This window comes from Perca fluviatilis, chromosome 9 (genome assembly GCF_010015445.1).
Source record: "Perca fluviatilis chromosome 9, GENO_Pfluv_1.0, whole genome shotgun sequence".
Classification (NCBI taxonomy): domain Eukaryota; kingdom Metazoa; phylum Chordata; class Actinopteri; order Perciformes; family Percidae; genus Perca; species Perca fluviatilis.
The window spans coordinates 32,093,647-32,108,686 of record NC_053120.1 but is presented as its reverse complement, the minus strand read 5'-3'; the positions used below and the strand labels follow the sequence as shown (position 1 = coordinate 32,108,686).

Sequence of the window (15,040 nt, the reverse complement as noted above, 5' to 3'; positions counted from 1 at the left end):
TCACACAACTCAGATCACTGTCATGGTTTTGATGTGACAGAAATGTTAAATCATTGATGGTTCCCTGTTCTTTTGAACTGCCCTGTTGTTCTACTGATGGAGTGGCATTGTAACACTTTTCCCGTAGCGTATTCTTTAGAAGGAATAGAGGTTTTGTTTGAGATGTTTCCACTCTCTCTCTAAAGTCTTTGTGGGACTGATACTGTGGTGTGTTTGGGAGTTGACTGCCAACTGTCCTAGTCTCTCCCTAATACTTATCCTCTGCCTTGTGGTGCCTAAAATGTATCTGGCTCAGACGCTTGGGCTGAAGGTTCTTGGATGTCCCTTCATTCCATCTCCGCTGCACGTCAGTACATGCAAAACCTGTCTTTCCACTAACCACTGCATTTTGGACCTGAATCAGCCATAATGATATATTGTTGTTGATTACCTGTTTGTACATTAACTGCATTACACACTACAGTCCTATACTGCAGAAATTCAATATATAATATATATAGCCTAATATATACAGTACACGCCAAAAGTTTGGACACACTTTCTCATTCAATGTGTTTCTTTATTTTCATGACTATTTACATTGTAGATTCTCACTGAAGGCATCAAAACTATGAATGAACACATATGGAATTATGTACTTAACAAAAAAGTGTGAAATAACTGAAAACATGTCTTATATTTTAGATTCCTCAAAGTAGCCACCCTTTGCTTTTTTTGATAACTCTGCAAACCCTTGGTGTTCTCTCAATGAGCTTCATGAAGTAGTCACCTGAAATGGTTTTCACCTCACAGGTGTGCTTTGTCAGGGTTAATTAGTGGAATTTTTTCCCTTATTAATAAAAAAGCAAAGGGTGGCTACTTTGAAGAATCTAAAATATAAGACATGTTTTCAGTTATTTCACACTTTACATACATACGTACATAATTCCATATGTGTTCATTCATAGTTTTGATGCCTTCAGTGAGAATCTACAATGTAAATAATCATGAAAATAAAAAGGAAACGCATTGAATGAGAAGGTGTGTCCAAACTTTTGGCCTGTACTGTAATTCAATATTTTGGACACAGACATGTTATTGTACTGCACTATACTGCAGTATAACTGCACTGTGCTTAGAAAAAACTGCAGTATAACTGTATATATTTTTGTAAGGGGTATATTGTTTTCAATAAATTACAGATTAATTCAGATACAGATTTAATGTGTAGCAAGATCACTCTAACAGCCTATATGCATTGTCACCTTCCAAATGACAGCTGCTGCATGGCTACAAGATTTCCCTAGCCCTGCAATGCATGAATAGCCGAATGTTTCGATGATACCAACGGGCCTCGTCATTACCCAAGCTAGTTGTTTGGGCTTGTTGATGCTCTGACTAGGCTCTACCTCAGCCTTAAGGAAAATAAACTTGTCGTATTTTGTACACAGTATTTTTCCGATTTTGTTGCTGTGTAGATAGTTGTATGCCTCTGTGTTCTTATAATTTCTTAATGTCTCACCATCAACACCCTCACTAAGGACGAAATAGTTAACGCTATCCACATAGCTAACGTCTGGCCACAATTTCATATTGTCTACCCATCCCGTTAAGGTAGACGGATGGGGCACTTTAACTGTACTATCACCAGTACTTGTAAGATAGTCAGATCCATGTGACCATCTCTGAGATGTGATCATTTTGTCAGAGGCGTTGTCGCAATCCTGAGTCCTGATAATCCAACCAAGCGTTTAGCTGATAGCAGTAGCTACAGGCTAAGGTAAACCAGAAGTTTGTTACCGGCTTGTTCTACGTTGCCGTGGGGACGTGGGAAAGGTCAAAGTTTGGGAAAGTTGTGGATAGATGCATGCATTTTTTCTTAATAGACAGAATTAATTATGTATCAACCTATACTTATCTATTAAAGACAAAAAAACAACAACACTACTACTTGAGAGCTTATTTCCACTGTGTTCTTGGCTCATTCTTCACAGGTGACTGGTGTAAGCCTGTTCCCGAGGCTTGCCACCATTGCCAAGATTGTCCTGGTGCTCCCCCATTCAAATGCTGATGCGGAGAGAGTGTTTTCTGTGGTGGGACTAAACAAGACCAAGACCAGAAACAGCCTTGCCCTGGATGGCACCCTGTCATCAATAATGACGATAAAAATGGCTGGCTTGGAGACCTGCTTCAAGTGGGAGCCCCCCCAGCAATCATCAAGGCCTCTAAGAAGGCCACAGTTCAGTATAACAAGGCACACAGATCTTAAAGGTCCCGTGTGTAAAGTGTTTAGTTGTTCAAAATCTGTGTAGCCCATTCACAAACTTCATGAATATTTACCTCCACCATCAATTCCAAGTATTCCTATTGGGTTGAAATTTTACATTTGCGTTCGCATGAACTTGGTTAGATGCTCCGTATTCATGCGCCAGCTTGAAAGACGTTAGCCGGTAAGGGACATACAGGACGTACTGCTCAGCCTTTCACGTTTTCGCTGTCACATGATAAAGTCACAGCTGCTGCTAATGCTGCTAATGGGTATCGTAGCTTCCCGGCCCCGGCAAGTTTGAAGAAGGAAACATGGAGGACCACACGTATTCAAAATCCAAATTTCAGGAACAGGAGTCTTCTTCTTCTTCGCCCAGAAAAAGAAAAAAGATATTGAAAAGAGCAAGAGACCGGCTTTTTGAAGAGTGTAGGCTACCTTAGCTGTAATATGTACTTTGAATTGCGTGTTGCAAGAGAGTTGATTGTGATATACGTATTTATATAGGCCTTAGTGGTCCCCTAATACTGTAAAGTCTCTTTCCCGAAATTCAGCCTTGGTGCAGAATTACAGCCACTAGAGCCAGTCCCACAATTATCTTTCCTTAGTATGTGCCATTTCTGTGTCTGTAGCTTTAAATGCTATTGAAGAGGGGGCAAGGTCGAGGGTGAGGCCTTGACCAGTGTGCGGCCATGGTTGTAGCTCTATTTCCTCATGGGCGGGCCAAATTATCTGGGCAGCTGTGGGCGGCAGGCAAAAGCAGTAACTTTGCTCCTTATGAGCTCATAAGATCATCATCATATAATCAATAATATAGTGAGAGTAGAGGGAGGCAGGCCAGTACAGCCAGATCCGGCAGGGGAGAGTTCAAGCCCGATCCGGCACCTCTCTCTAAGCTAACCTGCCTCTCTTAGCTATGCTATTATAATTCTAGACAAAGTTCCTTCCTTCCTATGACACACTGAGCTGCTCTCTCATCTCTGTTTACACTTGTTTCCTTTTGTATGCATCCTGTCCCAGAAATGCTTGTTACTAACCTAGCTCTGGGGAGTTTACTCCCCGGAGTCCTTATGTTTTTTCTTGGACGGGCATTGCAGGGAATCGCAGAGCTTTGCGATTCCCTGCAATGCCCGGCCACGTCCGGCTGCGTCCTGCTGCGTCCTGCTGCGTCCTGCTTCATCCACCCATGCTCTGCAGTGCCACGTTACATCCGCAATGCCCTGCTGTGATGTTCATAAGCACAAAGTAGTCAGGATCCGGTATTGGAGACTGCACTACTCAGTATGACACGATGTGCCCTGCTATGACATGAACTTCCACGATTACCTTCGAAGTCACTGTTCCATTATCTTTAATGTGACTATTATTTGCCAATGTTCATCACACCCCCAACCACCCGGCCCGTCAGACACCGCCTATCAAGAGTCTGGGTCTGCCGAGGTCTCTTCCTAAAAGGGAGTTTTTCCTCACCACTGTTGCAACAGTCACCGCTAATGCTTGCACTTGAGGGAATTACTGTAATTGTTGGAGTTTTGGAATTTATAGAGTGTGGTCTAGATCTGTAAAGTGTCTCGAGATAACTCTGTTATGATTTGATACTATGAATAAAATTGAATTGAATTGAATTGATAAGATTACAGAACGTTGCTCTAAAAATGTATAAATGTATGCTTAAATGTAGGCCCGCATAGATGCAGCTCTCAGTCTCCTGGCTGTCATCTCGCTGCACTGTGCGACTGTGTTACATCCTCCTGTCGCTAACTGCATCATTCCCAACTGTAAGTGTGTTCTCTATTATCACTTCTAATACACCTCTCAGCACAGCCATTCTGGCAAAGTATCAGCTGCCAAGTTAAGATAGTAACTTGTGCAAAACAACAAGAATATCCTGCTGCTGCAGTTACTGCTCATTTATTAATTGATTTTACTTTTACTTTCTTTCTTAATAATCAGTTATAAAACACATACCCATTTTTTTGCCACTTTGTACGCACTGACTTAAGTTATTTTTGCCCCTGGCAATACAAAAACAAAAGTAAATTAAAGCTGCGAAAGCGACGGGACTCGGGGCGCCTTCTGCGGCGTCTGGGTTGTTACCGCGGACGCCGCCTCCTTGCGACCGGCATTTTCGCGGCACTTTCGGACGCCGCAAATCGTCACCAATTAAAAGGGAACTCCCCGCCGAGTTCAACGATACCTCACACAAGACTTTACGTCATACGGTTCATTAGCTGTGAAAACGGGCGTGGCTAAAGCATAGGGGGCGGGTCAAACCATCACCAATTAAAAAGGAAGTCTCTGCTGAGTTCATTGATACCTCACACAAGGGTCTATCTTAAAAAGTTCAAATTTTATGAAAGGGGGCGGGGCTTAAGCATAGGGGGCGGGTCAAACCATAACCAATTAAAAAGGAAGTCTCTGCTAAGTTCAATGACACCTCACACGAGTCTCTACCTTAAACGGTTCAAATGTTATGAAAGGGGGCGTGGCCTGAGTAAGTGGGCGTGGTCATATTATAGGGGGCGGCTCAGTATCACATGTAGACCACACATTCTAAGTTTCATGTAAATCGTATGATGTTTGTCATATAAGGCAGATTTCCTGTGGCCAGGGGGGGGCACTATGACCAAAAGTCAATTTTGGCCTGTAGGTGTCCTCAGGCCCGGACCCTTGTCCATTGTGAGAAATTTCGGGCAGATACGACAACGTACACTCAAGTTACAACAACTTCTTTGGTCATCGCTAAACACTCAAAATGGCCGCCACGCCACGCCCACACCGTCTGACGAAAAGTTTTTCTTTTAATAACTTTTCATCGTTAAGGTGTTGGGATGGTACAGACCAAGTTTGAAGTCCATCGGATGAAATCTCTAGGAGGAGTTCGTTAAAGTATAGCACCTTGACTTTTAGGCCTACTTCCTGTTGCCACTAGGGGGCGCTATGACTTTAAGTAAATATCGGCCTTTATTTGTCCTCAGGGTCGGACTCTTATGAATCCTGAAAAGTTTTCGAGGTAATCGGACAACGCGGTACTCGAGTTACACCCACTTCCGCCCGCCCGCCACCGCCCTATCGCGACGAAAAGTTTTTCTTTTAACAACTTTTCATCTTTAACATCTTAAGATGGTACAGACCGAGTTTGAAGTTGATCGGATGAAATCTCTAGGAGGAGTTCGAAAGTACCTTACGTGGAAATGGCCAAAATTGCACTAATTTCGAACTTTGAGATCAAAATGGCGGACTTCCTGTTGGGTTTAGGGTATGGCTGTAATGACGTTTTTTGTACATCTTGACATGTTACATATGTGTACCAAGTTTCGTGAGTCTACGTTAAACGCACTGCAGGGGCTCAATTTCCTTAACGTTCTAGGGGGCGCTAGCGAGCCATTTTTGTGCGGCTATTCCCGAAACCCTTAAAATACGTAAATTCTCACCAGACTTGATGCGACCGCCAAATTTGGTGAGTTTTTGAATATATTAAGCCCCTCAAAAAGCCAATTCATTTGACGGGAAAATAATAGAAGAAAGAAAGAAAAAAAGAAAAAAAGAAAGAAAGAAAGAAAGAAAGAAAGAAAGAAAGAAAGAATAATTAAAGCTGCAAGCAGCGATGACGGGCCCTCGCTTCTTGCATCGGGGGGTACTGGCAGACGCAACATCACATGTAGACCACACCTTGTAAGTTTCATGTAAGTCGGAATAACTTTTGCCAAGATACAACCTGTGGAAAACTCCCTGCTGGACTGAGACTACGCCACCTCTTGGACTCACGCATTTGCGCACATGCGCAACTTCGCCATTTCCTTTTGTAGTTCGCTGCAGACATGAGTACAGCTGCTCCTATAGTTGCACGTTACTTGTATAGCATTCTGTTGTGTTGCCGTGTGTGTTATTGAAAACGTAAGTGCACAATTTCATGTTGCATGTATCTTTGTTTGTGTAATTAACATGAAAGTATTTTTCTTTATTATAGTTCAGGATGCATGCTTATGTCTACTGTAATGCTGGGAACTTACTGCAAATATATCATTCAGAAACAATAGTTAATACTTTGATTCATGGATGTATGTTAGTACAGTGTGGTACATTAGTTAATTACAATCCTGCTGAGGATTAGTTCAGCTGCTGCACTCGCGATGTTGTTGCTGGTTTAATTGTTGAAGCGCATTGCACTGTGCCATTCGCGCCGCTGATCTGTCACATGACTATTGTACCTGTATGTTGCTGTTATGTTCATTTGTGGTCTTGGAGCACCATCTAGTGGTCAATAGATGTAACTGCGTAATAACCTGTATTGTTTACTACATGGCATCGTGTAAATTTGCTAATTAATAAGAAAAAAATGAAAACAGCGCCATCTAAAGGCCGATTGTCACCATATTTGGCACACAGCCTCATTAGCACATGAGGAACAACTGCTCTAAGTTTTGCATCCATTGGAATAGCCGTTGGCAAGATACAACCGTTCCTGTTTCCACACCCACCTACAGGAAGTTGGTCCTCCGTAACTTGTGCATTGTGTTAGCTATCAATATTCTTTTGATAACTTTTTTTCATGAGGGTCCTCCGTGTCTACTTGCAAGTTTTCGTGCCGATCGGACTCACGTCCCAGGAGTAGTTAGACAAAGTAGGCTTCCCATATGTCAATATTTTGCTGATTAAAACAAAAATAAACAAAACAGCGCCATCTAATGGCCGATTGCCGCCAACTTTGGCACAGATGCTAAACCGGACATGAGGAACAACCTTACCAAGTTTCGGGGCAATCCGAATAATTGTTACCACGATAAAGCAACTTCCTGTTTTGACAGGAAGTTCCTATAACTTGCGCATTTTTTCAACTATCAAAATTCTCTGGATAACTTTTCGTCATGAGGGTCAACAGATACTACCTGCAAAGATTCAAGAAGATTGAAATCACGGCCTAGGACAAGTTCGAAAGAATGTAAAACACCTGAAAAATGCATAATTAAAAATGGCCGCCTTCCGGTTGGGCGGAGCTAATGAAGGTAAATGGGAAATATGTCTGCAATGATAAGAGCAATATGGGTATTAAGTCTGGTGAAGATCGGAGCAACTATGTCCAAGTTAAGGCCTTCCAGGCATTAGGGGGCGCTATGGAGCCCGCTTACAGGTATGGCCCAAATCGCTGTACGGTCTCGCAAAGCTCCCAGGTGTTTATGTGGGTGCCAATTTTTGTGAGTTTTCGTATATATTGAGGCCGTCATAAATGTGCCCAAGTGCTAAATCCAATTAGGGGGCGCTATAGAGCAACCATACCACTCCCAAGCCTAAATGTGTATTCACATGAAAGAGTTTAATATTCTGCACATGGCTGCAAAAGTTTGAGAGGTTTCGTGCATCCTAAAGTCCTCAAACATGTGTTTGTAAAATTAAGATTTTTTCACGAATACCAATATTTCAGAAATTTTAGAATTTTGTAATTTTTTCTAAAAATAGCACGGTAGAGTTCAAGATGAGACCTATGTTCCCTAAAAAGTTGGTATATTAACTTATTACTTTTGTCGTAATTAATGCGCACGTTAGGGGGCGCTATGGAGCCCCCTGGCAACGCCCGAGCCCAATTACTACAATACTTTGCAATTTTCACCAGTTGTGACATATTATCAAATTTTTGTGAGTTTTCGTGCATGCTAAGCCCCTCAAAAACGCGACGGAGGACTTGGAAAAATAATAATAATAATAATCTGACGAAAAACAATAGGTTCCTTCGCACTTTCAGTGCAAGGCACCGTTGGGGCCTTGCACTTTCGTGCTCGGGCCCTAATAATCTGACGAAAAACAATAGGTTCCTTCGCACTTTCAGTGCAAGGCACCGTTGGGGCCTTGCACTTTCGTGCTCGGGCCCTAATAATAATTCCTTCAGTTTCAATAGGGCCTTCGCCGCTGTCGGCGCTCGGGCCCTAAAAATATTCTAGGTGTTTTAAAGCCTGGTGTTTCTGTTTTCTTGCGCAGTCATGTTTTTCAGTTAATACAACAAGGAAGCAGCAACAAGATTGTTAGAGGATATTAAGATTAATATCCTCTAACTGCGATTCTAAAAAAAACCACCATGACACACAAAAGTTAAAAGATAATTCCTGTGCATATTACAATTATTTTAATAAAATATGAGTTATGAAACATGATCAGACAATCAGACAGTTTTGTTGCCAGAACCAAAAATGATACTAATAATGTGTCAGTGCACAGATAAATATAATGTAATATATATTACTCATATTAATGTTTAATAAAACTCAAAGTGACATTTTCATGCCATGGGACCTTTAAAGACAATGTTCACACGGTGGTTACACTTCTTGTATTTAAGTTATTGGCTGCATGTAGTTTGGAATGTTAAAATAACATGAACTTTATTTCAAAGTAAACATGCCTAAAATAAGCCATGCTGTGTGTTTTGTCTTGCTGTTGGTATTTTTCAGTCTATTTTCTGCTGGACCTTGTGGTGGGCCTTGATTGAAGAATGAATTTCCCTCACTGCCTAATCTAATGATGTTTGGTCTTTGGCCACCGTCCCCCTGGTGTCCAAAAATTGTTATTTCTATTTATTTAATTTTGAAGGATTAGAATTTATGTAAATCGGTGGTTCTGATTCTTCTTTATATATAAAGGTAATAACGCTGATTGACAAAAAATGTTTTGCTTTGTAAGCGGCTAAATTTTGGTTGGCCCCACCAAATCTCACTCCAAGGGTTTTTGAAAAGTTGGCAGCCCTGCAGTCCAGTCCTAGCCAACTCCTCATTTTCTCAGCCATGAAGGCAAGGCACTGATGTAGGCAAGGCACTCATGTATTAAGGCAACTATCAATGGAAAGACTACTATCTCTTTTGAAGGAATGGATTTCTTGTTGTACTATATAGCATTCACAGTGTGGCAGGTCTAAACATCTTTCTCTTATACGAGGGAATACAAATAATTCTTAGAGCTTTGGAAGTATTTTTCCATTTATATGAGGACCACAAAGTGTAATAAACCAAGTTGCAGCAACAAAATGCAATAATGCATCACATTTGTATGATTTTTACTTTGAGTGGGATGCCTGTGTCTCTGCCTTTGTTGTATAGCAGGATTAGCTCTCCAACTGCTCTTATGGTATTACTGCCTTCATCATTATCAGAGAGAGAAATAAGAGGGAGCAGGGAGGCACAGGGAGATGGGAAATGTTGACATAGTGAAAAATAGGTAAAATTAGGACTGAAAGAAAAAGAGTGGCAGGAGGGGTGTAAGAGGAGAGAACAGGAAGACAGAGAAAGAGAAAAGAGGAGGTGTGAATTAATGTGAGGAGACAGGTATGTGTTTGGACAGTTGGTGGCCAGACACCCATTTGAGAGGTGAGACCAAAAACAACAGCTGCTGTCAACTGTCCCTAACCTTTACCTTCGTACAAACAGTAGGAATTTGAACTGTGTGTGTGTTTGTGTGTGCGCGTGCATATTTTTCTCTCCATTTATGTAGATTTTGTCAGACGAGGTTGCGGTTATAAAATAATGATTTGATCAGTTGGGCTGTGCACATCTGTTAGCTGAGATGCACTTTTGTTGTTTGCCAACTGGAGAGAGGGTGAAGAGGTCTCTCAAAAATACCTACAAATGCTGGTATGGACAGATGTCAATTTAAGACAAAAATAACTTTAAAAGTGAAATTGCCTAATGTAGACGTCTCAGAGATAGTACACTCTCAAATCAAATGCATCACACAGCAAACGTATATCTGCTTAAACTTAGGGTAAGCATTTCTAGTCTATGTAAGAACATAATTCATAGCCTTGTAAACACATGATTTTTGCTATATAGTTAAAAGTATGATACCTAAAAAAGAAACCTAAAGGCAAGACAAAAGGAGGCATGTAGGGAGCTAGGTTATAGGGCTGGAAGTGATAGATGGAAAGGATGGAGGGAAGAAGGAAGGAATAGTCCTGGATTCACCATACCTACACAACATGTTGATATTCTCAATCACTGTAAAGGAAAACCAAGGGCTTTCTCACAAGTGTGACATATGACCTGTTGTCTTATTGTTATCCTAGTTGACAAGAGAGTGTGTGTGTGTGTGTGTGTGTGTGTGTGTGTGTGTGTGTGTGTGTGTGTGTGTGTGTGTGTGTGTGTGTGTGTGTGTGTGTTTGCTTTAGTGGTGCAAACTTTTTTTTATAAAGAAAAAAAATGTATTTACTTATTTACTTTTTTTTGGACATACAAAGCATACAACTTGCAACATGAACGCCCTTGACATCACCACCCACCCAGACAAAAATAAAGATGACACAGTAACCACAATATTCAAGACCATTCAACAAAATAGTAACAAAATAGACAATAACCCATAAACCAAATAACCATATGTATAAATGTCTTGATGGTGTTTTTTGCCCCCAACTGCTCCTTCCAGGCAGCGCTGCGACCACTGCCTTCAAGGCACCTAACCCTAACCTTAACCTCAACCAGTGCCTCCCGTTGGGGGCCAAAAACACCGATAAACGTATAAATGACAACCATAAGCCCATCATACACATCTCTCCCCAGCACAAAGCTTCCTAGGAGCCTTCCAGAAAACATAGGTACTTTCCCCTTTTTCTAGTATAGACATCCAACTTGGCAAATCGTTTATATGACGCCGCCACCATAGCCATCTCACATGGCTATTTGGAGTATGTTTTAAGGCAACTAGTGACCTCTCACCTTTCTTCTGCCTCATATTAGGGCTAGGGTTGGTTCTCCTGAAGCATAACTCTGGACTCGATGAATCGGATTGTCTCAGCGCCATCTTACGCACATTCCTGGGATACAAGAGTAGAGTGACAGCTAAAATTAGTGGACGAAATGGCTGGAGAAGAATGATCCTTATATCCCCTGTGTAATATGGAATGTTCTCACAGCAAGGTTTCAGATCCTGTGCAAAATCTGTATAATAGTATCTACTAGTTAATTTTATTAACTCTTTATTTTAGCTTTTTTGTACTGAAAAGAATCATCATGTCATTTTGTATTTTGAAAATAAGTTGGTGGTTCACCTCATGGGAACCCCATAGATGTTGAGCTGGCTGGCTTCTGTGAACACAAAGAGATATTACATTTTACTGTTCATCAAATGATAACACTGTTTCCTCAGTGCCTTTCACCATGGTCCATATGACGGTAACATAAATGATTTATGTGAGCATTATGATCTGCTGTCTTATTAATTAAAGGTCTGCTGAAGTTTAAAGCCCCCCTCCAGAAATGCTTCAAACTAATCTCTGGACTTCCAGAGCTTTGTTTTCCCGTACATATGAAACTCCAGAGACAAGCGCTAGCCTGCCAGGCTAAAGGTAAAGTGGAAGGCCTACCTGTTTCCACCAGAATGTAAAAAATATTCTGCTGTGATTAATTAATTTTTTGTTTAACATGGTTTTTTTGTGGTGCTATGAAAAAAAGAAAGAAACATCAGAACATAAAAGTTATGGGGGATACAGCTTTTGATATCAACCCATATCTAAATAAAAGGCTTCATAAATGCAAAGTTAACAAATCTGGCCGGCCATAGGATTCTGCTGTATGACAAGAAATCTCTAGAGAAGAATCTAGTAAAATGCATAGCTCACATACTGTAAGTGAAATACAAAGCTATGTGAATGATTTTGCTTGCAAGATAAATCTCAGGGGTCATGAGATGATTAACATAATATGAAAGCAGAAAAAACATATTTATTTTTTATTCTTACTCTAATCTTTATTATTTTATTAGAATTACTGAATAATTATAGCTCCTCTAAAAGGCCTCTAAAAGTTAGCAAATAGACATTGCTTTGTTTAAGAGGTCACAAGCCAGAAAGGTTGGGAACGCCAACTGTAAGCAACATGTTTCTACAGCACTACAAAAGCAGTAAAAAAACAGGCATGCCACAGTCACCCCTCTGCTGCTCCCTTTTCTAACAGAAATGCGGTTTTTATTCACTAATTATTGAAGTTGCTTACTTTGACCATTTTACATTTATATTTACCATTACGCGTAATGGCTGGGTTTAGTAATAATGGGTTCAGTTATAAACTAGTCAAACAAAGGTGAAAACAATGACTACATAACATTATCAGATAATTTAGAAAGAAATAACTATTTACATATTAAACAAATTAGACTAAAAGATGATACAGATGAAAATATTGCGACACTATGCGGCACCTGACACAATTTCAGGGTAGTTATGAGGAAAATATGCTATATGTCCTAACGTTGAATATCATGATAATGATATAACTTGTGATGAATAAACAGATATTAAAATGTAGCCTACTCAGTTCTGCATTTCTGCTGCTTTCAGCATTTTGCTAAAATACAACAAATTGCTCGTTAAATTTCAAACAAATGACAAAAAAGTGTAGCCATGATGTGCTTTGTCAATTAAATCAGTTTTTTATTGCCAAATGTTAACGATTCAGCAGATAAAATACCTGTAATTACATGAAAATTACATATTATTAATCTCAACACTGTTCCCTCCTAACTCCTGTTAAATCATATAATAGTACCTATCTAAAGTTAATTCTTGTTCATTTTGTTGGTTAGATTTTTTTTTTTAAGTGTATTAATCCATGATTTGGGGATCCTAAACACGCTGTTCTACTATACGCTGTATAGTAATACATGTCCTGTTGCATCTCATCTGAGCAGATTTCTGTCATTCAGTTTTATTTTGGCTCGGGTCCATAAATACAGTTTATGGATACAGGCACAGAGAACTGAAGGCTCGGTTAGCAACGATTAGCTCTAATTAGCAGTTAGTTCCAGCCAGCTCCGGTTAGCTAGCTAGCTCCGTCATAAAGATATGGAGCGGAGGAGACTGCCCCGGAGAGGGGTAACAGCCAGACTCTGATAAATGACGTTTGGGGAGCTTTCAAAGCAGCGTGGCCGCGTTGTTTCTACGGTTTTATTAGTATAGTTAATCCCATTGCAAGACCACCAGCAGCATGCTACTACTAACGTAACAATAGCCTCTCTGAGTAAGTGCAACATTGACCATTGATTGATGGTGCCGACGTGGAGAGAGTGAGTAGCACCAAATTCTTGGGGGTGCACATTTGTGAAGATCTCTCCTGGACCACCAACACTGTATCTCTGGTGAAGAAGGCTCAGCAGCGTCTCTACTTCCTGTGCAGACTCAGACGGGCAAGTGCTCCATCACCCATCATGAGCACGTTCTACAGAGGAACCATTGAGAGTATCCTTTCCAGCTGCATCACTGTGTGGGGTGGGAGCTGCACTGAATACAACAGGAAAGCTCTTCAGCGCATAATTAACACAGCCGGAAAGATCATTGGTGTGCCACTCCCCTCCCTGAAAGACATATACTCCACCCGTCTCATCCGCAAAGCGACCACAATTATGAGCGATGAAAGTCATCCAGCTCACAATTTGTTCAGCCTTCTGCCATCTGGGAAGAGGTACAGGAGCCTCTACTCCCGCACTACCAGAAACAACAACAGCTTCATCCACCAGGCTGTTAGGATGCTGAACTCTCTCCCCTCAGTCACCAGGCCGTCAAGAAGATGACACAACCCCCTCCCCAACGATGTCCTTGCACTACCATGCCATTTGCACACTTTGATGCTGCTATGACTGCTATGACTGAACAGGCTTTGCACTACAATGCCATTTGCACACTTCAAGTGCTGTTCTTTTTCTTGACGAACTGTCTTTGCACTATCATGCCATTTGCACACTTCTCATGTTTGCTATGACCGAAACTGTCTTTGCACTATCATGTCACTTGACTTGTCACTTAACTTTAAATGTCTAATTTTTATTTTTTAGTTTATTTTAGTTTTATTAAACTACATGTTTTTTTGTCTTCACCGTGGGATGGAGGGAAACGTAATTTCGATTGCTTTGTATGTTTGGGACATATGAAAAATCGACAATAAAGCTGACTTTGACTTTGACTTTTGACGCTGTCATGCACGTGGCAAGCAACTTCACGAGGGGGAGGGGCTGGAGGCAGATGGTCTGTGTGCGCTGTAAAAAATACACCATTGTTTGTAAAGAAAATTTTATTCGGATTTTATCTACCTGGGCGGGTCTCAATTTACCTGGATGGTGCACCCAAGTAGAACCTATGTATGGGAAACACTGGTAGTCTTTCAATCACTGTTAAGACACTGTCAATGAATCTCAACACTTCCTACAAAAATGTTTCGTATTAAAACCCTTCAAGTGGCTCAAAGGGCATAATCCTTGTTCTGAATGTACTATGTGAACTATTAGAATACAGGTAATCACACCCCTCTTTCATGTTATTTCCTTACTTTGGTCATGCTGGCTATTATTTGAGACTATACAGTAAATCCATTCATTTACTGACCCCATGTCTCCCTTATACAGCCTAACACATTAATAGTTGTCATAATAAGTAACACCTGATATGATTTGTGTTTTTGTGTCTATATTACATTTTTCTTTCATCCATTTCTTTGCTGTATCATTTCAATTATTCTGCTGCAAAGGCCCAATATCCTCCAAGAGATCAATAAACCCAAAGGGTATTGTCTAAGTTTCTTATTGCATTGCAAAGATGGTAAGTTTATGAATTGGTGAAGCATGCATTAACAAAAAACTGCTGAATATTTTGTAATATGTTTCAGCTCAGGCTATGAAATGTTTTAGCATACAACGAATATATAGTGTAGAGGGATTCTGGCATTGTAAAATTATGCCCATCATTGATAGATCCAAATTGTATAATTACAATTAGAGGTATCCATTGTTTTGTTATTCATTATGATGCAAGAGTATTAGCTCAGAAGG

General features: G+C 40.6%; 1 protein-coding gene across 7 annotated transcripts in view; it reads right to left on the bottom strand.

Moving 5' to 3' along the window:
• The window catches only part of mcf2l2 (MCF.2 cell line derived transforming sequence-like 2), a 376,220-nt gene that overhangs the window by 50,759 nt on the left and 310,421 nt on the right, over positions 1-15,040 (bottom strand). For all 7 annotated transcript variants that reach the window (XM_039810745.1, XM_039810749.1, XM_039810748.1 and 4 more), the window contains exons 26-27: positions 11,274-11,310; positions 10,942-11,039 (exon numbers count right to left, since the gene is read on the bottom strand). In XM_039810745.1, coding sequence (XP_039666679.1) covers positions 10,942-11,039; positions 11,274-11,310 — 135 coding nt within the window. The remainder of the gene's footprint in view (positions 1-10,941; positions 11,040-11,273; positions 11,311-15,040) is intronic.